The sequence below is a fragment of the Sciurus carolinensis genome, chromosome 12 (assembly GCF_902686445.1).
Source record: "Sciurus carolinensis chromosome 12, mSciCar1.2, whole genome shotgun sequence".
In the NCBI taxonomy this organism is placed as follows: Eukaryota; Metazoa; Chordata; class Mammalia; order Rodentia; family Sciuridae; genus Sciurus; species Sciurus carolinensis.
In genome coordinates this window covers 3,382,251-3,407,175 of record NC_062224.1, presented here as the reverse complement: position 1 = coordinate 3,407,175, position 24,925 = coordinate 3,382,251, and the positions used below count along the sequence as shown (strand labels likewise).

Below are 24,925 nucleotides of genomic sequence, written 5' to 3'. Positions count from 1 at the left end.
CACTGAATACCACTTGCAGAAACTTTAAAATACGGTATTCAGTGTTTATGTGCATTTGTATGAAAATATTTGTCCATCATATATATATAAACTTTTATATATTTGCAGTTATTGATGAACTAAAATAACTCTAGATTAATTATTGCTTCTCAAATGAAAAAGAAGGAATGAATTTTGGAATTAGAAACATCTTATATACTGTTGTCTACAAGTGAGGACTGTCATCCTTTTCAGTCTGTATGTTTTGTAGTCTTTATGCCAAGTACTAACTAGTTCAATGTTTGGCACAAAATAAAGCACCCGATCAGTGTGAGTTTTTATTAAAAAAAATAATGAGGGTGCTTCTTTGGTTTGATAAATATAAATATTTTCTGATGCCTTTACATGGTCCCCCCAAAATCTATCCATCTATCCAACGTTTATTGGACATTTATTATGTACAGAGATTGTGCCGATAACTCTTTACAGATATTCTGAAGGTAGGTATTATTATTTACCTCATTTGGAGGTAAGGAAACTGAATATTAACCTGAAGAGTTAAGTAATGTGACATACTTTGGACTAATAGGTAAACTGAAAATTTAAGTGTCAGTGCATGTGACCATTTCTTTGTGTTTTATATCAGGGATTGAACCCTGGGGCACCTATCTACTAGCCACATCTCCAGTCCTTTTTCATATTTGATTTTGTGTCAGAGTCTCACTAAGTTACTTAAGGTCTCACTACATTGCTGAGGTTGGCTTTGAACTTGCAGTCTTCCTGCTTCAGCCTCCCAGGTTCCTGGGATTACAGTTGTACGCTGCCATGCCTGGCCATTTTTTTGTTCTTAATGCAATAAAATTCTTTGTAAGAATTCTTTTTGAAAATATGTTTAAAAAATATTTTGTGTATCTTTTTCTCAAAAATAAGTAGCTTATCCTCTTCTTCAGTTTTCTTCACCAAGTGCTCCTCTTCACAACTTTAAATGTTTGTAATTCAGAGTATGTCACTGTATTTGCTTTAGGGTCTTCATAGCTTCACCCCCAAATAAAACAAAGCAATGTCTTAGGGACCATGAAAATTACATGTGGATGAACAGGATAAAATACTGATTTGGGTTCTGTAATATAAAATGAGAATTAATCACCTTCTTACGCAGCACTGTCAGCACTGGCCAAAACTCTCCATTTGCACAGTTTGCAAAACCTGTAGTTTAGAAAGAAAAAAAATGAGTGACTTTGTTTCACAGGCACCATGTTTTCGAATTTAGGGCCTCTGACTTCCAGATTTTTATTTTAGAATGTAGAGTTGGGCTGAACTATAGACTTGTGTATTCGTCTGTTTATTATCTCGATTTGGATATCATTTAGCTACCTCAGAACTTAAGCCCCAAATCTCCTCCCTTGTCCCTTGTTTTCCTTTCTTGTGAATGTACTAACATTTGCACAAGATATAAAACTGAGTGTCCTCTTCTATTTCACCTTTTACTTCCTTAATTTTATGGTTTTTCTTATTCATTTTATTTGCCACTGTTGCCACTCTCCATCCAAGCCACTGTCTCTGGTCCAAGTGATTGCAAAAGCAAAATAGTTAAATTCTTGCTCGTTTCTTGTTTGGTATTTTTATAACAGCCAAAGTGAATTTTTGAAAGGCAAATCTATGATGGCAAATTTTTGAACTAGGCTTCCTATAAAGATCTTAGATTTTATCTTAATAATTAACATAATCCACAAGACTCTGGAAACTCTGGACCTTTATCCTTATCTTGGCCCTGGTGCAGCTCTACCTCTTCTCTCAGTTCTGCTGAGAACTGTTCCACAGCTTCATTCCCATCACAGCCATGCTTGTTTTCAACACTCTCCTGAACCAAAAAATTGTAGAACTGTCCAGAGATGGCAGGATGTATGAGATCAGTTTAAAGTTACATATGTGTTTCTACTCCCCTCAAACTAAAATTGGTTTTAAATTCTTTAAGTTTAAAGGGATTTAATCAAAAGCTACATTTGTAATTATCTGTGAATATGCTAATAGTCTCACACTTTTTTTTAAAGGTGGTTTGTCCTGATTGTAGTGATGAGATTGCTGTGAAAAAAGATAATATTCTTGTTCGATCTTTCAAAGATGGAAAATTGTAAGTATCACTCATTTGGTTTGAAAAATCTGTCTATAAATATATGTTTTTCCCCCTCCAGATTAAAATGTTAAGGGATAAGTGTTATTTCCAGTGACCGTAGGCATTCATTTTTCATCATATACAATGTTTCAAAGAGAACCATTTTTCACATTATTTTAGAGATAAAATAATTTTTTTTTTTTTTTTTTTTATGGTGCTGGGGATTGAACCCAGGGCCTTATGCTTGTGAGGCAAGCACTCTACCAACTGAGCTATCTCCCCAGCCCCAGAAAAATTTTTTTAAACTGCTAGGGATCAAACTCAGGACCTTGCATATACTGTGCAAGCACTCTGCTCTTATAGTAGTCTTACAGTGTCTTTCATTACTCATTTTGGTCTTTTTTTCTAAACAAAACTCTCAGTATTATCTTATTTGCCAACATTTGCTGGTAGATGGTGATTTGTTGAGGCTTTTTTTTTTTTTTTTTTTTTTTTAAATACCAGGATTGAACCCAGGAGTGCTTAAACACTGAGCCTGGCCCTTTTTATATTTCATTTTGAGACAGGGCTTTGCTTAGTTGCTATGACTGGCCTGGAACTTGTGATCCTCCTGCCTCAGCCTCTTGAGCTACTGGGTTATTGAGGCAAATTTGATCTCTTTTTAGTACTAATAGACTTACTGACATTTCTTTATGGTTCATTGTTGTCTGACTTGTTAGTATTTTCTGATATTTCTAGTTATGTCTTAATAGTCGTAGTGATACCTGTTGGATAATATTTGGCTTTTGTATTAGTCTGGAGGATTAAAATGGATTGCATTAGTTGTATGTAACATGTCAACAAAGTTTTTTCTCACATAGAGAGATTTTATAACTGAGTTCTTAAAATCTGTGTTGTCCCCACTACTCCCCATGAAGTTCTTTGACTAGAGAAGCCAGGTATTTTGTGCTGAGCCTTATCTAGTGTTGTCACATTTACGGTTTGGTTTTAAAGTTGTCAAACGTGATTTTTAAAAATAATGTATGACCAGGCACTGTGATGCGCATTTGTAATCCCAGTAGCTCGGGAGGCTCAGGAAGGAGGATCACAAGTTCAAAACCAGCCTTAGCAATTTAGTGAGGCCCTAAGCAACCTAGTGAAACCCTGTCTCAGAATAAAATATAAAAAGACCTGGGGATGTAGCTTAGTGGTTAAGCACCCCTGTGTTCAATTCCCAGTACCAAAAAATAATTTTTAAAGAGTCATAATGAGGTATCATAAATTAAATTATGCCTTGAATTTGTTTCAGAATAATCCAGTTAAGGCTGGAGACTGTAGTTGAGATGTCTGAGTGGTTCTGAGTTTACAGTTACTGTAGTTGGGTGGTGGATACATGGGGGTTCATGGTACAATTCTACCTACTTTTGTATGTATTTGAAAATTTTAAAATAAGCTGCCTGTAATTCCAGCTACTTGGGGAGGCTAAAGTAGAAGGATTGCAAATTCAAGGCCAGCCTCAGCAATTTAGCAAAAAGTAAAAATACCAAGGGCTAGCCATGTAGCTCAATGGTAGAGTAAGTGCCTAGCATGTGCAAGGTTTTTCAGGGTTCAGTCCTAAGCACCACAATGAATGAATGAATGTATTTAAAAAAAAAAAATGAACTGTGCAATGTGTGGAATAGTTTTCAGGCATTTGTGGTTTGATTAATAGAAAACAAATGCACAGAATGATTTATTAGGGTAAAATAGAAAATACATATTATAATATCATAGAACCTGTCCTGGTTGTTTTTATCTGACCTTCCTTTTGGTTAGGGACTTCCATAAATGGCCTCAGAGTGCACCTTAGAATTTTTTTGAGCTGAGATTCCAATTTAAAAAAATTATCAAAAGAACATTTAGGGCTGAGGAGATAACTCAGCTGGTAGAGTGCTTGTCTTGCAAGCACAAGGCCCTGAGTTCAAACCCCAGTACCGCCAAAAAAAAAAAAAAATTTAGATTTAAACTGGTACATATTCTTCTTAAACTCATTTCTCTTGATTATGGCAGATTTTTATTGTTGACTTCTTTTTTACTGGGTTCGTATATTCTGCTATCTAAACATTTTTATTTATTACTGTATCACTCTGAACAGTTTTAAGTATTTTCAGGCAGAGGTTTCTTTTATCTCTGGAAATTGAGGGTTTTTATAATATTTCTGAAGTCAGGACCCTCTCATAGATTTTTACATATTTTAACATACTCTTCATCATATGATTTGGGACTTGCAACCCTATTTTCATATATGTAGTATCTTTCTTTAGTATTTAATTGACCAAACTCTGTCATTTTTTTCTTTTATAATTAATAATACAGTACTTCAGTGCCAAGAAAAGATGTCCATGAGATTACTAGTGACACTGCACCAAAGCCTGATGCTGTATTAAAGCAAGGTAAGGATCTTGGAATGAATGGTAACTACTATAAAAAGACCTCAAGTGTTTTTGAAGCTTACGTTTTATTTTCTTAAATTTTTTTGATGTTATGCTTTTAAAATTATATTTGATTCTATGTGATTTATATTTTTAGAATCTTTATTTTGGGGGGTGGCTAATATTAGGGGCAGTATTCTTGAAAAGTGGGAAACAACTGTATCATCATGTGTTACTATGGCTCTTCTAATAAATGAAGATTGCTATCAGGAGTTGGTAGAAAAAGGAATCAAAATAATTTTGATGTGTCATCTAACACTAATGAATGTACATTCCTAACCATGAGGCCCTAGTAGTTATATTTGATTGAGGAATATGCTCTAATTGCATTTGTTGCTTTATTGTTTGGCTTTGTAAATATTGTTATTTTATCTTTGCCATTATACATCAAATTCAATAATATGCTATGTAGTCTGCCTTAAAAATCATTAAGATTTTGTTTTGTAATTTATTTTTGTATATTGTGAAAGAATAATTGTGTCCAGTTAACTTTAATTGAAGCCAATTGTTATACTTTTAGTTTAGATTTATCTAGAAATGTAGAGAACATGTATGGTCAATTATCCAGTATTTCATTGTAACAATGGCTATGTGCCTTGTATATGTAAGACTATTTAATAATTGTTGGATAAAATATTGAATGACTACCTATGTTAAAGTTGTTTCAGTAGACAAGCTTAATTTCCATTTAAAAGAACAAAATTGGTTTTCTCATATTTGTTGGAACCTAACAAGCCTTCCAGTGATGTCATTTTCACTGTCTGTGTACAGTGGATACCAGAGGCCTTGGATGAGTAGGACTACATGAACTCCTTGCAAAAGTAGCACACAGTGCCCGGAGCCCAACAAACAACAAATATCAATTGTTGCAGCATAGTTGTGTTTATTTCTTTAACTTGTTAAATATTCTTAGACAGTTTCAGTTGGCTAATTTCTCTAGTTCACATATTTTGTGGTCTTTTTCCAGCTTTTGATCAGGCACTTGAATTTCACAAAAGTAGAACTATTCCTGCTAACTGGAAGACTGAATTGAAAGAGGATAGCTCTAGCAGTGAAGCAGAGGAAGAAGAGGAAGAAGAAGATGATGAAAAAGAAAAAGAGGATAATAGCAGTGAAGAAGAGGTAAATAAAAACAGTTGATGCTTTTTAAAATTACAGATAACAACTGCTTAGGTCTTGATATGAAGTCATTAATCACAAATATTTTTAATATTAGAAATACTTCATATAAAATTATATTTGTTAGATTATCATAATTGAATTGTTTGCTTGCCTTAAAATAGAAATATGATCTCATGACATTAAAAATATTTAGTATAGGTATCCTAGTAATTCATTAATGTCTTAATCTTGCTGAGGTTTTGGTTCATTGAATGATTAATGAAATATCACCCAATTCTTTAATATGCTTCTCACTGCCACATGCATAGGAGAACTGTCACTTCATGAGTTGTTTACTGAAATATTGAGAAAACATTAAAACATATTTTCCATTATTACAAGAAATATCAACAAATGTGAAGATTAATATCTCTTTTTAATTCAGAGAATCTTAAATAATGTTTTCTAATACAAATGGGTAGCACCTATACACGTATATGGATCCACGAACTAAAATATTAAATTTTACTGTAACTAGTGCTTTAGGCCTAGCAGTGACTGGCTCTCATTAATGGTTTTCTAAACAACTTTATAAAAATCGTTGAGTGAATGGTGCAGATAGTGACAACTACTATTTTTGATCATGAAGTGAACTGTGTTTAATGTGTTTAGAAAGTTAAGGTAATTTCTGTCAATATATTATATTTTTGATGAGTTACGAAACTATGCCATTTATCTATAGAAACTATTAATGAAATGGCATTCTTTAGGAAGTTATATTTTACAGAACATAACTGTGACAATGGATAGTGTAAAATTTTCCCTACCTCAGTCTATTTCCTGACTCCTTTCTATTTAATGAGCTAAATGAGCAGTCAATCCCTTGCTTAAAACCTCCCAAGTGGCCTTTTGTGCGCAAAAGTGAAGCTTCATTGTAGAACCTCTTTTTTGATATAACCCCTTCCTTTTTTCCCTTGTCACTTCTCTTGCTACATTCTTCTTCTTTAAATTTTACACTGTAGCCTTTGTCAGAGTACAGACCTTGCTGTATCTGTGCACATTCCAGTACCTCTGCTAGTACTACTTTCCCTTCCTTTCCTTAGTCCCTGGGCACATTCCTGTTTGGTGTCCAAAACTCTGTTTAGGAACCCTCTTTGTTAAGGAAAACCTATGAACCATTCCTTTCTTCCTTTCCCCCACTCATTTTTCTTGTACATGTGTTTGTTATTTATATGCATGTTTACATACGGTATATATATTTAGTTTAATTGCCTGTCTTTGTTTTTGTTTTTGTACTGAGATTGAGTGATTCAGCACCCAGGGTTTTAACCACTGAGCTACATCCCCAGTCTCACTGGGGTTGTTTAAGGCCTCACTACATTGCTGAGACAGAATTTGAATTTGTGATCCTCCTGCTTCAGCCTCAGGAGCTGCTGGGATTATAGGAGTGTGCTACTGTGCCTTGTTTGCCAGTTTTTTTTCTCCCCTACTAATCTATAAACTCCTCAAAGACAGGAGGGGATCCAATCTTTCTTGTCTTTATGTACTTAGTGTTTGCCATGGTGCATAAGATTAATGGATGATTGGTAAATATTGGTTACCAAATCTTTTGTTATTAGATTTTTTACATTTGTGTGTGTGTGTGTGTGTGTGTGTGTGTGTTGTGGGGTTTTTTTTTTTTTTTTTGTAATGGGGATTGAATCCAGATTGCTACATCCTCAGTCCATTTTAATTTTTATTTTGAGATAGAGTCTTGCTAAGTTGCTGAGACTAGCCACACATTTGCAATCTTCTTTCTTCAGCCTCCTAAGTCATTATAGGCATGCACCACCATGCCCAGCTTAAAAGCAAACCTAATATCTAGTTTAAGAATTTTCTTAAATAAAAACTTCACTTAAATATATTTGGATTAGGACAAAGTTTGACAATTTAAGTCAAACATTGTACCATAGTGTTTTAAGATAATGTTTAAAAAATAGACAACTGAATGTATTTCCAGTTACCTTAGCAAAACCCAATGTATGCACCAAGAAATACACACTTGTCATAAGGATATCAGTGGCTTTAATTTTTTATTCTCTACCTATCTACCAACTAGAAACCTACTAGTTTATCAGCATGTATTTTTTCTTTTAATTTTTGAATTTGCTTTCCTTTTGCTATACTAGCTTTTAAAATTAAAGGGCAAATTTTACTAGAACAATGATATGTTAGGTACATGATTTTCCAAATTTTAACACTATAACAATGCTGTCTTTAGATTTGTTGAGCATATCAGTTGAATATAACTACCATATATATTTCAGCTGGAGTAACTATAAAGCCTGGCTTTATGTTTTGAATAATTTTTTTCTGCAGTTACTCCTAATCATGTTCTGTAATGATAGGCTCCGTAGGTTATTTTTCTTTTATTTGATTCAGCACCTAGTACAGTGCCTACACTTACAGGTGCTCATAAAATGTATGTTGAATGGATGAAAATCATTGGATTGGTGAGTTCCTCAATCTTACCTACTACCCTGCTCCTTGCAGGTTGCTTCAGGACCAGCTCCCTACTGCCACAGCCCTTGGCCACAGCAGCAAGAAGCTAGTCCCTCCCTTGTAATTGATAAATCGGGGAACTATTTTATTACTTGAAGATTTCCCTAAGTCTGAATCTTCAGGTATTGTAGATCAAGTTTGTTCCCCACTTTACTGATTATATAAGCTTGAAGTCTATACAGTGGGGCTGCATATAATGAAGGATACTTGTAGTAATAGCTAATGGGACCTATACTCGTATAGTTCCTTGAGGAGTAATAATAAAGTCAGATTTTACCCGATTTAATGTAAGTAAGAGTAGGTCTTCTTGAGTCTGTGACCCTGATTTAAAGAATAACTCTGATAATAATAAAAAAGTTCATGAACAATCTTGCTAGTGTCTTTTCTTACATGAGAATTACATTTGGAAACCTATTGAGATACCTTTAGGACAAATTCCTCTGTATGCATAAAATGTTTAGACATACCTGGTTTTGGACAGCTTTAGTATTAAGAAATATTTTTTATTAGTTAAAACTCTTGAAATATTTTAATGAGTATTAGTTTTTGGTGTTGGCAGGATGTCTGCTTGTATTATTAAAATGCTGAATTGAGAAAAATAATATCTTTCTTCTGTGATTAAAATTAGGAAGAAATAGAACCGTTTCCAGAAGAAAGGGAGAACTTTCTTCAGCAGTTATACAAATTTATGGAGGACAGAGGTGAGTGTTTTTACTTTCATTCATCCTTAAGTTTGTAGATTTCAATAGGAGCATTAATATTTTTTAAAAAAGTATTTATTGTATTAAGCCTTGTGTCTTGGCTAATTTAGACTGTTTTGGACTGCTAGTATCAAAACACCTGGCACAGAGCTTGTCATCTAGTAAGAAAGGAAGGACAGTGAAGAATTTGACTATATTTAGGCAAATTTTGTCCAGGTACACATAGATGTCAGTTCCCCTCCTATCTGTGGCATGCCAAAGAACCATTATCTTATGTAACAGGAGCTGCATGGGATTCATAGCACCATTTAAGCAGTACCTACACAAAGGTTTTTATTAAAATATCTCCTCCAGATCAGTTTGATATACCTAGATGTATGAGACACAGAGACCACACTAATATGGCCCTCATGTCTCTTTATGACCAGCCACATAGATTTAAGAAGAGAAGTAAATCTTTCACAGAGAGCCAGGAATACAAAAGGAAACATGACCAGGTCTCAAGGTGAGCTTTGGCTCAGTTTATCTACCTGATGTTGTGGAAAAAATGCTAGGATGAAGGGAAGAGGAGTAGGTGCTAAACTTTGTAAATTTATAGTGATGGCTTAGCCTGTAGCAACTGTGCGCTTGTTGGACTTTTGCTTATTCACTTGACCAGAGTTGACTTTCTCTTTTGTTGGAAACATGCTGAAAAGGGTAGAAGAGAAGGGCAGAAGAATTTGCTGGAAGGGAAAGGTCAAGATGAGTGTGATAATATTTGGAAGTGCCACACTACTCTGGGAATTAATGTTTTCTAAATCCTTGTTCGTAATGCTGATGTGTAACTGTCTCTGTGTGTCTTTTGTCTTCATAAATGATAATGGCTACACTAACATGGTTATCTCTTTATTTTTCAATATAATGTGCTTTTTATTCCTATTTTCTTTCTTTGAATGGAGGCTTGGCCCAAAATATGCTTTTTCTTACACTTTTATGTAAGATACATTATGAAGTAAAGAAGACAAATAAAATGTGGTTATTAGAGAACAGAATAAAATATGATTAAACCATCCATTTTTGGAGAGGTTCATAGATTGCAGCCCATCCCTACCTTATTAATTTTACTTTTTAACAGTTTGAGAGTTCGATGTAGTATCATTGTCTTGCATTTTCCTGTGTTGGAATGAAATAAAACTATATGTAGCTTTACAGTAGAACCATTGTTTACAGTAGAAGTAAATTAGTAAAATATAAATGGAGCATCATATAAATGGATATCATTGTGAAGCAGTTCCTTGTCAGTTATCTCAGCACTTTGTTTTATTTAGCTTTACCTTGCTTACATGATTTTTAAAAGCTTTGTTCTATTGGCATTTTATTTTCATTTACTTGGAGTTTATGCTGTTTTCACCAGAAGGAGGGTAGTGGAGTAAAATTTTTAAGTTTTCAAAATTCGGATATACAAAAGCTTTAAAATTGTGGCATGGCCTTAAATCTTGCAATAACAAAGGATTTTTTTTCTCATGTATATATATATATATTTTTTAATCTTTGAGATTTTAGATTTTAAAATGAAGCATAATGCTAATGTATTTTGTGATTTCTAACAGGTACACCAATTAACAAACGACCTGTACTTGGTTATCGAAATTTGAATCTCTTTAAATTATTTAGACTTGTGCACAAACTTGGAGGATTTGATAATGTAAGTATAGTCATCTTTTTCATACAACATGTTTTCTCCGGTGTCACTAAAATTATTTTCTTTTATTAAAAATGCAAGAATGTAAGGAAAATAAATTGGAAAGTACAGTTTAAAAACAAGGAACTGTCATCCTTGAATAAAATTAAATTTTTTTTTTTGCTTGTGTTGACGTAGGGTATTACTATGTTGATTAGGCTGGGCTCCTCCTGCCTTAGCCTCCTGAGTAACTAGGATTACAGGTTTGTTTCACTGTATGCTGACATTTTAATTTTAATTAAAAAAAGTCATTTTTCAAGTGAACTTTCTGAGTTTGTCAGCATTTCATGAAAGTCCTGTGCATATCTCAGTCATAGCATAACCATATAGTGGAAACACTTTCTATAGTTTTTTGTCATTAGACTTGTATATTCCTTCAGCTAGGAATTCTTTTTAATATTCTTTACATTTTTAATCTTTTTCACAGTGCCTGCTATAGATAGAAAGTGTTTGTTGAACTGTAAGGAAATAATTATAAGTTTGCCATGATGTGTGGTGTTCATCCAGATGAGAATATTCTGTAGAATAAAATGCTTTGCTACTTATAGTAGAACTGTTTTGACTTATTAGCTTGTAAGTGTTATGGGACTTGTAAGTCCTTCAAAAAATTTTTTCTCTTTGTTACAAATTTTGTTTTTGAACCTGAATACTTCCATATTTACTCTGTCTAGGATTTATTTAAAAGTTGTATGGTTCAGTATTTCAACATTTGTAAATCTTTCAGATAATTTTTTATTTGTAAATTAAAATTAGAATTAATCATGTTTGTTATTTTTTATTATTTTGAGATTAGAATCAATAAATAGAAACATAATTATATGCCATGTCTGTCACATATTACTACATTTCATATTCTTCAATTTGGGAATTTTCATTTCACTGTGTTAGATCGAAAGTGGAGCTGTTTGGAAACAAGTCTATCAGGATCTTGGAATCCCTGTCTTAAATTCAGCTGCAGGATACAATGTTAAATGTGCTTATAAAAAGTAAGTGTGTTTGATGTAACTCTTCAATATTTAACATAGAAAGCAGGATGGAATTTACCAATTTAACTGAGGCTAATTCCTTCATCAAAGAATAAATCAGAAAATTTTACTAGCATAATACCTCTCTAATAACATTTTCTTCTGTGTTGAATAGTAGATCTATGAGAAATTCTGTGAAGAAAGTTTTTGTGGACAAGAACTTTTTGTAAAGTACTGTACATTGGTTAAAAAGTTAATATTCTAAAGTCAGACAAATCTAGATTTGAATCCTAGTTCTGACACTTACCTCTTTGTGCCCTTTGACCATTTGTTTGTTCTCCTAAGCCTTAGTTTCTTCATTAATATTACTTGCCTCTTAAGATTACTCTTTGTTAATTGAGATTTACTAAACGGCCCAATTTCTTGCACTTAAGAAACCTCAACAAGATGGTGTTACTAGTATGTCTCATAGCTTGTTACTGTCACTTTTATTATACTTAAGATTATGAATTTTTTGCTTTTAATAGTTTTTTTAAGATGAATTTTTTTCTTAAGTGGTCTATTTTGGTTGAAAATATTGAGAAGAACTAAAAGAAAATAAATTGGATTGTTATATGGCTTGATACTTGAGAGTTTAAACAAAAAACATGAATATACGTTAAAGAAATCTCTACACTAATATTTTATGTTTCCAGGTACTTGTATGGTTTTGAGGAGTATTGCAGGTCAGCTCATATTGAATTTCAGATGGCATTGCCAGAGAAAGTTCTTAACAAGCTATGTAAAGAGTGTGACGATGGAAAAGAAATGAAAGTTAAGGAAGAACATGAAACAGAGATCAGAGAAGTGAAGATTGAAGAGGAGAGGAATGTAATACCAAAAGAAGAGAAGCCTACTGAGGATGACATTGAAAGAAAGGAAAATATTAAACCCTCTCCGGTAAATCAGAAATTGTTGATTGTCCTTTGTTGCCTTTGTATACTTTCTTTATCTTCTGTAAAGTTCTTGCAATTAATTCATTATATTAGATTATACTTTATTGTGTGCATTTTCATTAAATGCTACTTTTGAATATTTCTGATTATACTATTCAAGATAGCTTTTAGCTATTTTGGTCTAGTTTTTTTAGAATGGAAGGAGTTTTTATAAAATGGCAGGAGTTTCTTAAACGTTAAAAATAACTGTATCAGTATTACTATTTGCTGTAGTTCCTGTTCCTGACACTTAAGGTGATGGCTTTGGGTTGAAGTTTTTCACTTTGTTTAGTTCCTCTGATCTTTTCCTAGGGAACTAAAAAGAATTTATTAGAATCTATACCTACACAATCTGATCAGGAAAAGGAGGTTAACATTAAAAAAACAGAAGAAAATGAAAATCTGGAAGATAAAGACACTGACGTAACTAGGATAGATGAATCCCTCAGCATAAAGGTAGAAGCTGAAGAAGAAAAAGCAAAATCTGGGTAAGAAATTTGTTTTTGGTTATGATGTATTTTGACTAGATGAATTCTTCTAATTTGATTTTTGTATGTGTGAATCTAAATTGATTAAGAAAGTATGGAATAGTAGTGATTGTATTTATTAAGAAAAACAGCATTTGCTTCCATCAGAGACCCTAATAATGTTAATTTACAGAAAAAGATCATGTTTTTGATCCATTCTTGCTCTCATCATAGAAATTTAAAAAACTTTTAGCTAGAGAAAAGTACTTTTTTAAAAAAAAAATGCATTAAAGTGACCAGATAATATAAAATTGGGAAGATACTCTTCTCATGTTTTGTGGATGGTGTGGATGACTTGTTATCTGTAGATTTGGAGAGTTGTATGAATTTCCTCAGCAGAAAGAAAGTATGGAAAAACACTAATAATAATCTTCAAAAGGCCAAAATCATTGTTGCATTCTATATGATAGAAGCATTTACTTGTTTTGGTCACTCACTTTGGAATGGTGAATTATTAAGCAATTTATGCACTGCCTTAAAAAATTAATTAATTTAAATTTGATTTTATTTTTGAGGTTGAGAAAACATAAACATTGCCAGGGGCACTGGTGCATGCTTTTCATGCCTGCAATTCCTGTAATCCCAGCACTTTGGGAAGCTGAGGCAGGAGGATTATAAGGTAGTGGGACCCTGTCTCAAAATGAAAACAAAGGCCTGGGTGTAGCTAAGTGGTAGAGCACCCCTGGGTTTAATCTCTAGTACCACAGACAAAACAAAATAAAACATAAACATCTCCATAGTTAGTGGTTCATTTAAATAAGGACAACCAATTTTTTAAAATCATTTTAGTATTTTTCTGAAATTTATCCACAGGATACAAACAAGGAATTAAAAAAACAAAAAACAAAACTTGACCCAGAGGGATATAGTAAGAAGTACTGTTTTATTATGCTTTGTTTTATTTCTATATGTATAAATGCATATTTGAAGTACTCTTTACTGCTATTGGGGACTATTTCAACTATTAAAAAACTTATTAACATTAAGCCTTTTGCCTAACATATCTTGATTATTTATACTTTTGAAATTTTGGTGGCAGGGAGCATGGAAGAAAAAATGGGTTTAGATGAATATAATAAAAATGTTGGTTATACTTTGTTATATTTGTGTATAAATGTGTATTTGAAGTTCTTACTTTTCCAAGAAATTATTTCAACTAATAAGAAATCAGGAATCAATTTTTTACCTAAAAATCTTAGTTACAGATGTTTTTTGAACATCTGTAAGACCCTTTGATAAATCTGTTTTTCTTTGTTATCAGTAATTGTTTTCAAGTTGGAATCTTATTTTATTAGAACAGATTTTTTAATGCTTAATTTATATGACTTTTTTGTTGCTACTAATGTAGTTCATGTTTGCAAAATAATTTTAAGGTCAAGGATAGTCCCTTCACATTATAATACAGCCTAGAAGCTGTCCCACATAGGAATGCATAAGTAAACTCTGCGATGCTTGCACAATGACATAATCACCTCATGACTGACATTTTTCTCTGAATGGTCCTGGTTTTTGAGCAGAAATAATTTTCCTGATGTAGAAGCCTAAATAGGATACATAGTCTTTAAAAGCATTATGTATTTTATTACTGATATAGTAGTTATGCCTAATTTCTGGGGACATGTCCCAAGACCTCCTAGTGGATGCCTAAAACCAAGGATAGTGACAACAGATTGTACTGTTTTTTCTTATGCCCTACAGGTTTGCCAGAGTTAGTCTGTCCTTTCATATTTTGTATCCTTGTATCCTCTTTGCATCACTACTCTTGTAACTGAAGGTCCATTTTAAGGTAGAATACAGGTTACTTGAACACAAACGCTGGTACTGTGATGTGATAACCTAGATGGCTGCTAAGAGACTGATTAGGTAGGTAGCCTGTACAGTGTAATTCTGCTGGACAAAGAGCTGATTGACATTTTGGATGGTGTAAGATTTCATCACTTTCTCAGAGTGGCCCATATTTTAAAATTTATAAATTGCTTATTTCTGGTTTAATAATTTCAGACTGCTGTTGACCATAGATAACTGAAATTGGGGAAAGCAAAACCCCAGATGGGGGTGGGAAGACTGCTGTAATTTTTCAGTTTTTTTATTTAAGTGTAGGTGGAATTTTTGCCACTATAAAGTGTGTGTGTGTGTGTGTGTGTGTGTGTGTGTTACTAGTATATGAACTTTTTCTAATTAATTGACTACTACCAAGAATTTTCATTTTCCTTTCTCCATAGGCTAGGCATGGTAGATTTTCTTTAAAAAGTTAATATATATGGGCCTATGATATAGCTTAGTGGTATTACACTTGCCTAACATTCATGAAGCCCGGAGTTCAGTCCCTTAGAACCACCAAAAAAAACCCAAAAAAATTACAACAATAAAAACAATTAATATATGTAAAATGTCTGATTTTAGTGACTGGCCCATAGGTAGTAAACTGAAACTTTTAAAAAATTTTGTTTCATTGTAAGTATAACATCAGTCTGGGGAAAATTTGGCATTTCTTTGTTGATTCAGATGAAAAACCTCTTTTTAACACATTTGGTTGTTCTTTAATTAAAATACATATGTAAATATATATAGCAGCTTAACATTTTAAAATCTATATGTTGGCTTTATTTAATACATTCCTGGGATATCTTTCTTGGCATTCTTTGTTCCTTATGGTTTAGTACATTACCTTCTAAATTTACCACTGAAATTCTTTGAAAGAAGAGTAGAAGTATTGCCTAATTATAATCCTAGTGACTCAGGAGGCCAAGGCAGGAGTATCATGAGTTCAAGACCAGCCTCAGCAACTTAGCAAGCCCCTCAGAATGTACTTGAGACCCTGTCTTGAACTAAAACAGTAGAACTGACTGAGGCTGAAGCTCAGTGGTAAAGTTCCCTTGGATTCAATGCCCAGTGCCCCTTAGCCCTCTAAAAAAGTGAGAGGATTAGAGGAAAGTTTTACTTGGTTAATGGCCAGTGATGCCATTGTTTGCTTCTTTATTTTTCAGTGGATTATTTACATAAATTTCATTTAGCTTGTTTCTGAGGTTGACCTTAAAGGCAAATTTTTGACTTTTGATTGTTTTATTAATTTTAGTATTTGGTTTTCATTCTAGTGTAAATAAAACTGCTGTGGCTACCACTTAAAAGTATGACTGTGTTTGTATTATTGGCATTCATCAGTTGATTCAGTGTATTACATAATAATGTAAAGATACAGTTTAGTGTTTGTTTTCATTTTTTAGAATTTGGACTTCTTATTCTGTATCTCTGTCCTATCTAAAATGATGATTCTCAGGTGCATGATCAATCTCTTCCTTTTACTGTGACCACTAGAATATACTTCCCTTTCTTCCTGACATGCAAGGATATAATCTTAAGACTTAAACAAGTAGTATTTCAAAGATATTTCTTAGTTGTTTTAATTTAATATATAAATTTAAGAACAATTTAAAATAAATATATTTACTTTATAGTTTATTATCCTTAGTACCAGGTAACTTCTTATTTTAACCTTGTTAAGGTTGTTTGTTATAGAATCATTAATGTATTTTCAACAATGGTTAGTATTTTTTTTTTTTTTAGATCATAGCTAGTTTCATTTAGGTTTTATTAAACACTTAAGTATTTGACTGTAACTGAGTCTTTTTAAAATAGGAATAATTCTTGAAAATATTTGTACTCTTTATATTTCTGACAAAATTGAAACCCTTTGGCACTTTGTGAACTCAGACCTCACTCCCCACATCTTGTAGGTTTCCTCCCAATTGCACAGATGGAAAAAGGGTGATTAAAAAGCTTGAGAATGCTATTTACATCACTGTTTATAGGTTATTTTGTTAACTATATAGTTAACATAATTAGAAGTGACAGAGAAAATATGTTGTCACGAAAGGGGTTGCATGTAAAAATGTAAAACTGATTATCAGTGGAAGAAGACATATATAAACATCTGTTAACTTAAAGCTTACTTAGCTGTCTTGTTCTTTTTTATGGTATTTGTCAGGTATCAAGTGATGGATGCTTTTTTTTAAAAGAGAAAACTATTGTAATAAGTACAGAATACTGCAGAGGAGATCAAAATTGACCAAATATTTCATAATGATATTTATTCATATAAATATAGCAATTGGAAAGATTTATTTTGAAGATGTTTCCTAGTTTGTTCAATATAGGTTTGTGGCTAAAGAATGCTCTAGCTTAGAGAGAAGATCAAAATAGTTGTAATACTTTTAGAATAGCTTTGTATATTTGGAAATGGCCTCTACTATATACCTATATCTTTGAAACTTTAAAGTTGAATCTCTAGAAGACGAATTTCAATAAATATTTGGTAAAGAGAGTAGAAACTGATGTTCAGAAAGAGAAAAAACAAGCTTGATGTGATATTGATGTGACATTAGGATATTCCTAATAAGTTAAAATAACATTTCAGTTAGTAAAACATTTGAAAATGTGGTTGAAACATCTTTTATTAAGACTAGCCATCTTGCTAGTGAATAGTTTTGTTTTAAGTATCTGAGTCTGGAAATATTTGTTGAAAGATATTTTTAGTCAGAAAATGTCAATGAAATATAATGACTTTTTGTCAACTGAAATGTAAAACACTTCCGTAAATAAAACCTGAGAAAATTGTTACAGTTGATCTTACTAAGTTTCTTGATCCTTACTAGTTTCTTGCTATTCAGCCAAACTTCTGTTCTTCGGATTGTTGGAAATGTTCTTTTAATGCACTTATTTTTAAATCTTCATTTTTCACTAGATGTATCTTTCTGAAACCATGGTCATTTTACACAGTTTTAGTCGTTAACATTAAATTGAAACTCAGAGTATTTCACACACATGGAATCTGCTGTTCCCGGAACAAGCACAGCCACGATTTTTATCAGTGTATGTGGTTTGGAACTGGAAAGCTTATGAAGTATCTTTTATTAACTGCAATTTTTTAAACCTTTCAAGAGATGAAACGAATAAAGAGGAAGAGGAAGATGATGAAGAAGCAGAAGAGGAGGAGGAGGAGGAGGAAGAAGAAGAGGAAGAGGATGAAGATGATGACAACAATGAGGAAGAGGAGTTTGAATGCTATCCACCAGGCATGAAAGTCCAAGTGCGGTATGGACGAGGGAAAAATCAAAAAATGTATGAAGCTAGTATTAAAGATTCTGATGTCGAAGGTGGAGAGGTCCTTTACTTGGTGCATTACTGCGGATGGAATGTGAGGTAACTTGAGTTTTAGCTAGTGATTATTACCTAAAAGCACTTCTAAAAATACTTTTCTATTATAAAACTTAAGTAACAAATTTCAGACGTGTTAGTGTTCTAATTGAGGTCATAGTAGCATATAAAAAATTTGAACCGGTAGCATGTAAATACCTCACTTAGTGACTTTCTACTTAATGTTTTCAGCATAGAAGACATCCTTAGTGTCTAGAAACAGAAATCTATGCAGTTGATTTTTATGTAATAAAAACATAATAGGGAAAACATTATTGATGGAATGATAGCATATCTCTTAAAGAGGTAAAAGGGATTTGAACTTCTTAGTGTCTAACAAGGCCATTTCCAGTCTGTCTTCTCTATATTAAACTACATTACCACAGTAGCCTCCTCTTTACGTTGTCATTACTCTTTCTTTAGTAGGTAGGGATTTACAAGTTGAGGTTTCTTAAGAAATATTAGTTGTTCCAAGAAGTCCTTATTTCCTCTATAACAGCTGTAACATTACAACCTTGTTCTGAAGTGTTAGAAATTTATTAGCCTTTGAAACAACATAATTAAAGATGTTGCTGGCTTGATGAGAATAGAATGCACTTCATAACTGCCATTGATTTACAGAACTGAAAAACTGAGATTTAGTTTTAGGTTGTGTTCATGGACTCCAGTGTTTTTCTTACACAAGTTTTCTTTGGTTTACCCAAAGAGATTTCATATTTCAATTTTATCCAAAATTGGCAAGTCAGTTTTAAGATCTGATCACTTTGATATATTTTAAGGATACCCTAATTCATTTTGTAATGCCTGATAGTATACACGAAATCTAGCCAATGAGAAGAATTAGAATCCCTGAAAAATCAATCATTGACATTTTAAGTGGCAGTTTTATGGTTTGCCTTGTCTTCAAGGAGGAATACAATTCTTTTGTTTGGGATGAGACTAAAAGATGAGTACCAAACAATTCTTGGGGATAGGGGTGTGGCTTATCAAGCACAAGACAATGAGAATCTCAGCACAGCACTTGTGTGTGCACACATACACATCGAAGTATTCTGTGGTTTGATCCATCATCTCCAAATTTCTGTTTCTTAAGTACTTTTTTTTTTTTTTTTTTTTTTTTAAGAATAGGAAGTTCTGGAAGTGTGGCCTGATTAATTACCATTCTTATTTTGAGAAAAGTTGAATTTTGATCCATTATGATTCTGGGAAAAATATAGCAGCTTTGATCATGCAGGAGTATTTAGGAGTTATGTTTGGCCTCATTCTTTATTATTTCTTACCAACAAGATTTGGTAAAGGAAAGAATAATTCTAAAAGCACTTGTTTTCAGAGGATAGAAGTATTTTAGCTTTGAAATTGATAGGGAGAGGGGAGGGTAAGGAAGGATTTTTAATAGAGCCATTCATGTTTGTGATAACAAAGGAAGGAAGATGAAACCCAGTTCAACAAGTCGTGCTTGTCATCTATTTCTGACATCTCAAGTGTTCATACTCTAAGAACTTTCAAAAGAAGAAAACTTGCCCTCTTGATGAAGACCCATGTGTTGGAGCTCTACCAACTCCAGCATCGTAGAGAAAACGACTGCACTTCAGTAGACTAAGCAGTTAATTTTCTTACTGTTCACAGGACAGTGTCCTGTTTTTTTTTTTTTTTTTTTCTCTAATAATAACGAAAGAGATTGTCTTATTGATAAACCAGCAAAAATTAACCATGTTTACTGCATCTTCATGTCTGAAGCTAATCTCATAAGGACTGCAGCAAATCCTCATCAACTCTACAACTATTTTCCTACTATTTGGGGGTCTTCACCTTTAACTTCACGCTTATACTTCACAAATGAAATAAGAAATGAAGAATTTATGCAGGGGGAGGCTCATGAAAAAATTATCTTCAGTGACAGTCATTCTCAAGAACAATTTAGGAAATTTCATATGGAGCAATTTATACATGTTTTTGTTTTATCTGCAACTTTTCAGCAAATAGATTTTCCTTGAAGAATATCTTGTGTTTTTTTAATAAATGTTTTTAAAATTTCTACATTTTTCCTTTTTTCTAAAATGCTATATAGATAATGTATAATTTTTATTCATATCCCTATTTCATAGCTGAAGAAATACTGATTTTTGTTATGCAAAGTTGGTTTTGGGGTAATTCGTGTTTTACAACAACAAAAAAGGGAAAAAAAATTTTTTATCTGCTTACTTGAAATTTATTGGAAATAGCCAGAATTCTTGACTCCAAACCCCAAATGGTATAATGCTAAGAATTTTTCCGGTGTGGTGACCATGTATAAAACCATTGGCCAACTCTATAGAATTTATTAGGTCATCAGAACAGAATACTTGGGCATTCTGTTATTATTTTATAAATAATATTTTAAACTTTTCTGAAAATGACATTCAATGTAGACAAATGATAATACATTAATAGATTATAGTGTGTTCTCTTTTAGTTATACATTTTTAAAAATTACAGTACAGGGAGTGTACTTGTGTGAAGAGCACTAGCCTAACATGTATAAGACCCTGGGTTTGATCTCCAGCACTGCCCCCCTCCCTCAAATATACATATAGTTAGGTTTCAGTAATTTTTAATAGTAGACTTTCTGTTAATTTTAACTTCTCTTAGTTATATTAATATTTTGCTGAAGTTCTTAATATCATTATCTAATTAATCCTCTTTACTCTCAAGTCTCAAAGTCATGTCATAAATACAGGAATGAGTTTTGTAAAGTTAAGACTACCTACTGAATTAACCCACCATAAACTTCATGGAGTATGGTGAATTTACTCTTGATCTGTAAAAGTTGAATGTATTGGAACTATTTGGATTGCTTGGCACGAGATTTAAAATGCATCAAATACTTTACTGTGTTGTAGTGATACTGATTTAAGTTTTCTCTGTTCATTTCCAACTTGGATTTCTGCAATCAAGGGGGCTAGGAATGTGATGAGAGAATAATATTTTCTATATTGAGGATCATCAACTGAATTAAAGGACATCATGAAGTAAAAGGAATAGAAAAGAGATACTTAAAAATTTTAAGTATAAAACTCAAATGAGTAACAACAGTTCTATTCCTTATTAGAGATTATTGAAAACTGAAAATAGGGCAGATTATGTGTAAGTATATTATTTTAAATAAAAATGTATTACATTTTAAAAATATCTAATTATTCCAAGTGCACTGACTCCTCTTTGGAGGAAGGGACTCAAGAAGAGAAAAAAATATTCAGTAAAAGACTCATAAATAAATGGGTTCAATTCCATTTTTTTTATAATACTCAGTTCCTTTTTATCAATTTTATTAGTGGCAAACATAAGATGAACATCTATGTGCTAAATACTGTATTGGCACTTAATAAAAAAAGTTTTTTGGGAGCTGGGGATATAGCTCAGTTGGTAGAGTGCTTGCCTCACAAGCGCAAGGCCCTGGGTTCAATCCCCAGCACTGCCCCAAAAATAAAAAAAAAAAAAATTTTTTTTTAAAAAGGAATTTCTAATCCAGACCAAGGAAATTAGTCACTCCAGTAGGATTTTTGATCCATTGATTCTGCCACCCTTTGCCCTCCTTGGTTGCCCTCAGACCTTTTCTTATGTGGTATACTTTTCTTGGTCAGTTGTTCGAATCCCTTCTTATGACTCCCATCTCTTTTATTTTCCTGTTGCTTTACAGTATAATAATAGTGTTCCTTGACAAAACCACAAGATCCCTGAACATACTTACTGCTTGCCTTCTGCCTCAGCAGCTGATCCTGGTTGGAGTAAAGCAAACAAACCTCACTGACTGTTCTCATTTTCAATTCCTACTGTGATCCTCAAGTGATTCCTTAATTCTCTATGTCTTTTTCCCATTCATTGTCCTACTTTCTTAATGGGCTGTTACATACTGTTTTTTATCTCCTTACATTCCCCAGCATCTCTTTCCCAGCTTCACTTTCTGCTGGTGACTTTGCTTTTTCACTTTGTTGAGAAATTGAAATGAGAAGATTTCTATGGATTTACATTGCAACTACCTTCTTACCTGCATTTGCATTCGTGTTCTCTGTACTTGCACTGGTGGTGATAGGTTTATAATCACACTACAGTCTAAATGCCCTCCCTTCTTGCCAAAGCAAAGAAATGGACCCATTTTTTACTTGCTCAAAAATCATTCCCACCTTTAGACCTTCAGTTATTTCTCCTATCTCAACGAAAACTTTGCCTTCAGCCTATCTGGTCCCACTGTGCCATTTCTTTGCTCCATTTCCATCTAGTAGAACTATTTGAATGAGTTATTTATACTTGTTACCCATTTTCTCTCCTATTTCTGTGTAAATCCACTCTAACCAGGCCCCCCCCCACCCCACCCGGAGCCTCTAGAACTATGCTTACCAGGATCACTAGTGACCCCATGTAACTGAATTCCATGCTCATGTCTTTCCCTCTGTCTTGTCTCATCAGTGGCATTGGTTGCACCCAGTTTATTATTCCTTCTGTGATATATTTTACTTGGGTTCCAGCTGTAGCAGCTGCAAATGATTTTATTTTTCTTTTCAGCCTTTCTCAAAATTAAAGAAACCATTCTTCAGATATCCCAACTTTTGTTTCTTCTTGTGTGCTTTCTGCTTTCTAATTGTTCACCTATTTTTTTTCTTCTGTCCATTTAACTTTTTTTTAGCTCCTTTTTTGCTATTTGGTTTAATGTTCTTTTGCTATTTAGTCCTAACTTGAGTCACTTTTCTAATATTGAATAAATCTTATCTTTCCTTTTATTTATTTTTTCTTAATGATATTGGGGATTGAACCCAAAGGCACTTTACCTGTGAGTCACATACCCGATCCTTGTTATTTTCTATTTTGAGACAGGTTCTCGATAAAGTTTCAATGACTGGCCTCACACTTGATCCTCCTGCCTCATTGTCCAATTTGCTGGGATTATAGGAGTACTCCACCATGCCCACCCTGATACTGAATATTCTAAGTGATTTTTCTGAGCTCATGAAATTTGATCTCACAATATAACTTTTGCCTAAGACTCTGGGTTATCCTTTCTCTTCAGTCACCTCCCCTTTCCTCCTTTTTTTAACCAAGCTTTCTGTATCTGGACCACATTACTTTATGTTCAAAGTTATATTTAATTTAAAACGTGGGGAGAAAATTCCTGTTTTATATTAATCCTATTAATATATCTTAGCCATAGTGATGATGAATACATGCTTATTAGTCATTCATGCATCTCTTTGGAGGAGATTGTCTCCTCAGGTCCTCGTCTGGTTTTTGTAATTGGTTAGGTAGTTTGTTCTTGAGCTGAAGGAGTTCTTCATATATTCTGGATATGTGTATGTGTATATATGTATGCATGTATTTTTTTTTTTTTTTTTCATTTTGTACTGGGGATTGAACCAGAGGCACTTAACCACTGAGCCACATCCTCAGGCCTATTTTATATATTATTAAGAGTCAGGGTCTTGCTGAGTTGCTTAGAGCCTCACTAAGTTGCTGAGGCGGCTTTGAACTCATGATCCTCCTACCTCAGCCACAGGGATTACAGGTGTGCGCCACCATGCCGGGCTTGATTCGCATATATTTTCTCACCCTATGGATTATCTTTTCATTATCTTGGTGGATTGCTCCCCTCTCTTCCTTCAGTACTGCAGATCTGGGGATTAAACCCAGGGCCTCATGCCTGCTAGGCATGTGCACTACCACTGAGCTATATCCCCAGCCTTTGGAATGCTTTGATGTACAAAAGTCTCTAATTTTGACAAAGTCCAATTTATGTATTTTGTTGCCTTTTTTTTTTTTTAATTGAAGAAAATTGCCATATTCAGTATTGTGAAAAGTTGGGTCTGTCTTTGATCAGTTTTGAATTCATGTTTGAATATGTATGTCATAGTTCTTTTTGTGACCTGTTTGGGTCATAAAGAGAGTTCATTTTCTAGATAGCAACCAAAACGGAGTTTAGACTGAAGAGACTTGAATGAATTTAATTGGAAATACTTTATCCATGATTTTCCTTTTACTCTCCTGTTTGTCTCTTTAACAAATTTTTTTAACATTATTTTTCAGCCAAATTTCTCTCTTTATAGACTATTCTGTATCCTTTGTTCCCCCCCCGCCCCTTTTATTTCTATGAAATTTGATCCCTGCTGTACTGTCATTTGAATCCCATTAGATATAGGAATATTGATGAGAGAGTGCAAAGTGTTCTTCTCATACACTTTGAAATAATTTCGATAATAACAAAAAATGGTAAAAGCAAACTGCTGTAGGATATTGTTTGTTTTATTTCTATAATATAAAAATTAAAGGGCCACAAAATGAAGACCATGTAACAATGGATTCCTAGTAAATACCTGTAAAGTTGTTTTAGAGGAGAGTGGCTTTTGAGTCACCATACTTTGGGGGTACATGTGAAGATAAACATTTCATTCTCAAAGAAAGATAAATAATTCAGTTATTTGTTATATTCAATTGAACTTTTATTTTTCTTTGTGTATTCAACTTAGAATGTTTATTAAACAAACCTGGGTCTGTCCCATTAGGTAGAATTTGTAAATTGGCAGTTATATTTAATGTAAAACATAAACTTGAACATGTTCTGTTTGGTAAGTCTTGTAGATTGGCCGATATATTAGTATTTTGGTCTAAATATACAGAAATACTAATTCCCTGAATC

General features: G+C 33.1%; 1 protein-coding gene across 4 annotated transcripts in view; it reads left to right on the top strand.

Moving 5' to 3' along the window:
- Arid4b (AT-rich interaction domain 4B) overlaps positions 1–24,925 on the top strand; it is a 135,319-nt gene that overhangs the window by 82,163 nt on the left and 28,231 nt on the right. For 2 of the 4 annotated variants that reach the window (XR_007104309.1, XM_047520449.1), the window contains exons 9-17: positions 2,031–2,110; positions 4,427–4,503; positions 5,510–5,664; positions 8,813–8,885; positions 10,475–10,569; positions 11,494–11,591; positions 12,266–12,509; positions 12,857–13,032; positions 18,010–18,270. Coding sequence is in view for 3 of the 4 variants with exons in the window: in XM_047520449.1 (XP_047376405.1) it covers positions 2,031–2,110; positions 4,427–4,503; positions 5,510–5,664; positions 8,813–8,885; positions 10,475–10,569; positions 11,494–11,591; positions 12,266–12,509; positions 12,857–13,032; positions 18,010–18,270 (1,259 nt within the window). In the remaining variant the exon portion in view is untranslated. The remainder of the gene's footprint in view (positions 1–2,030; positions 2,111–4,426; positions 4,504–5,509; positions 5,665–8,812; positions 8,886–10,474; positions 10,570–11,493; positions 11,592–12,265; positions 12,510–12,856; positions 13,033–18,009; positions 18,271–24,925) is intronic. The other 2 variants (XM_047520451.1, XM_047520452.1) reach the window with 2 other exon arrangements.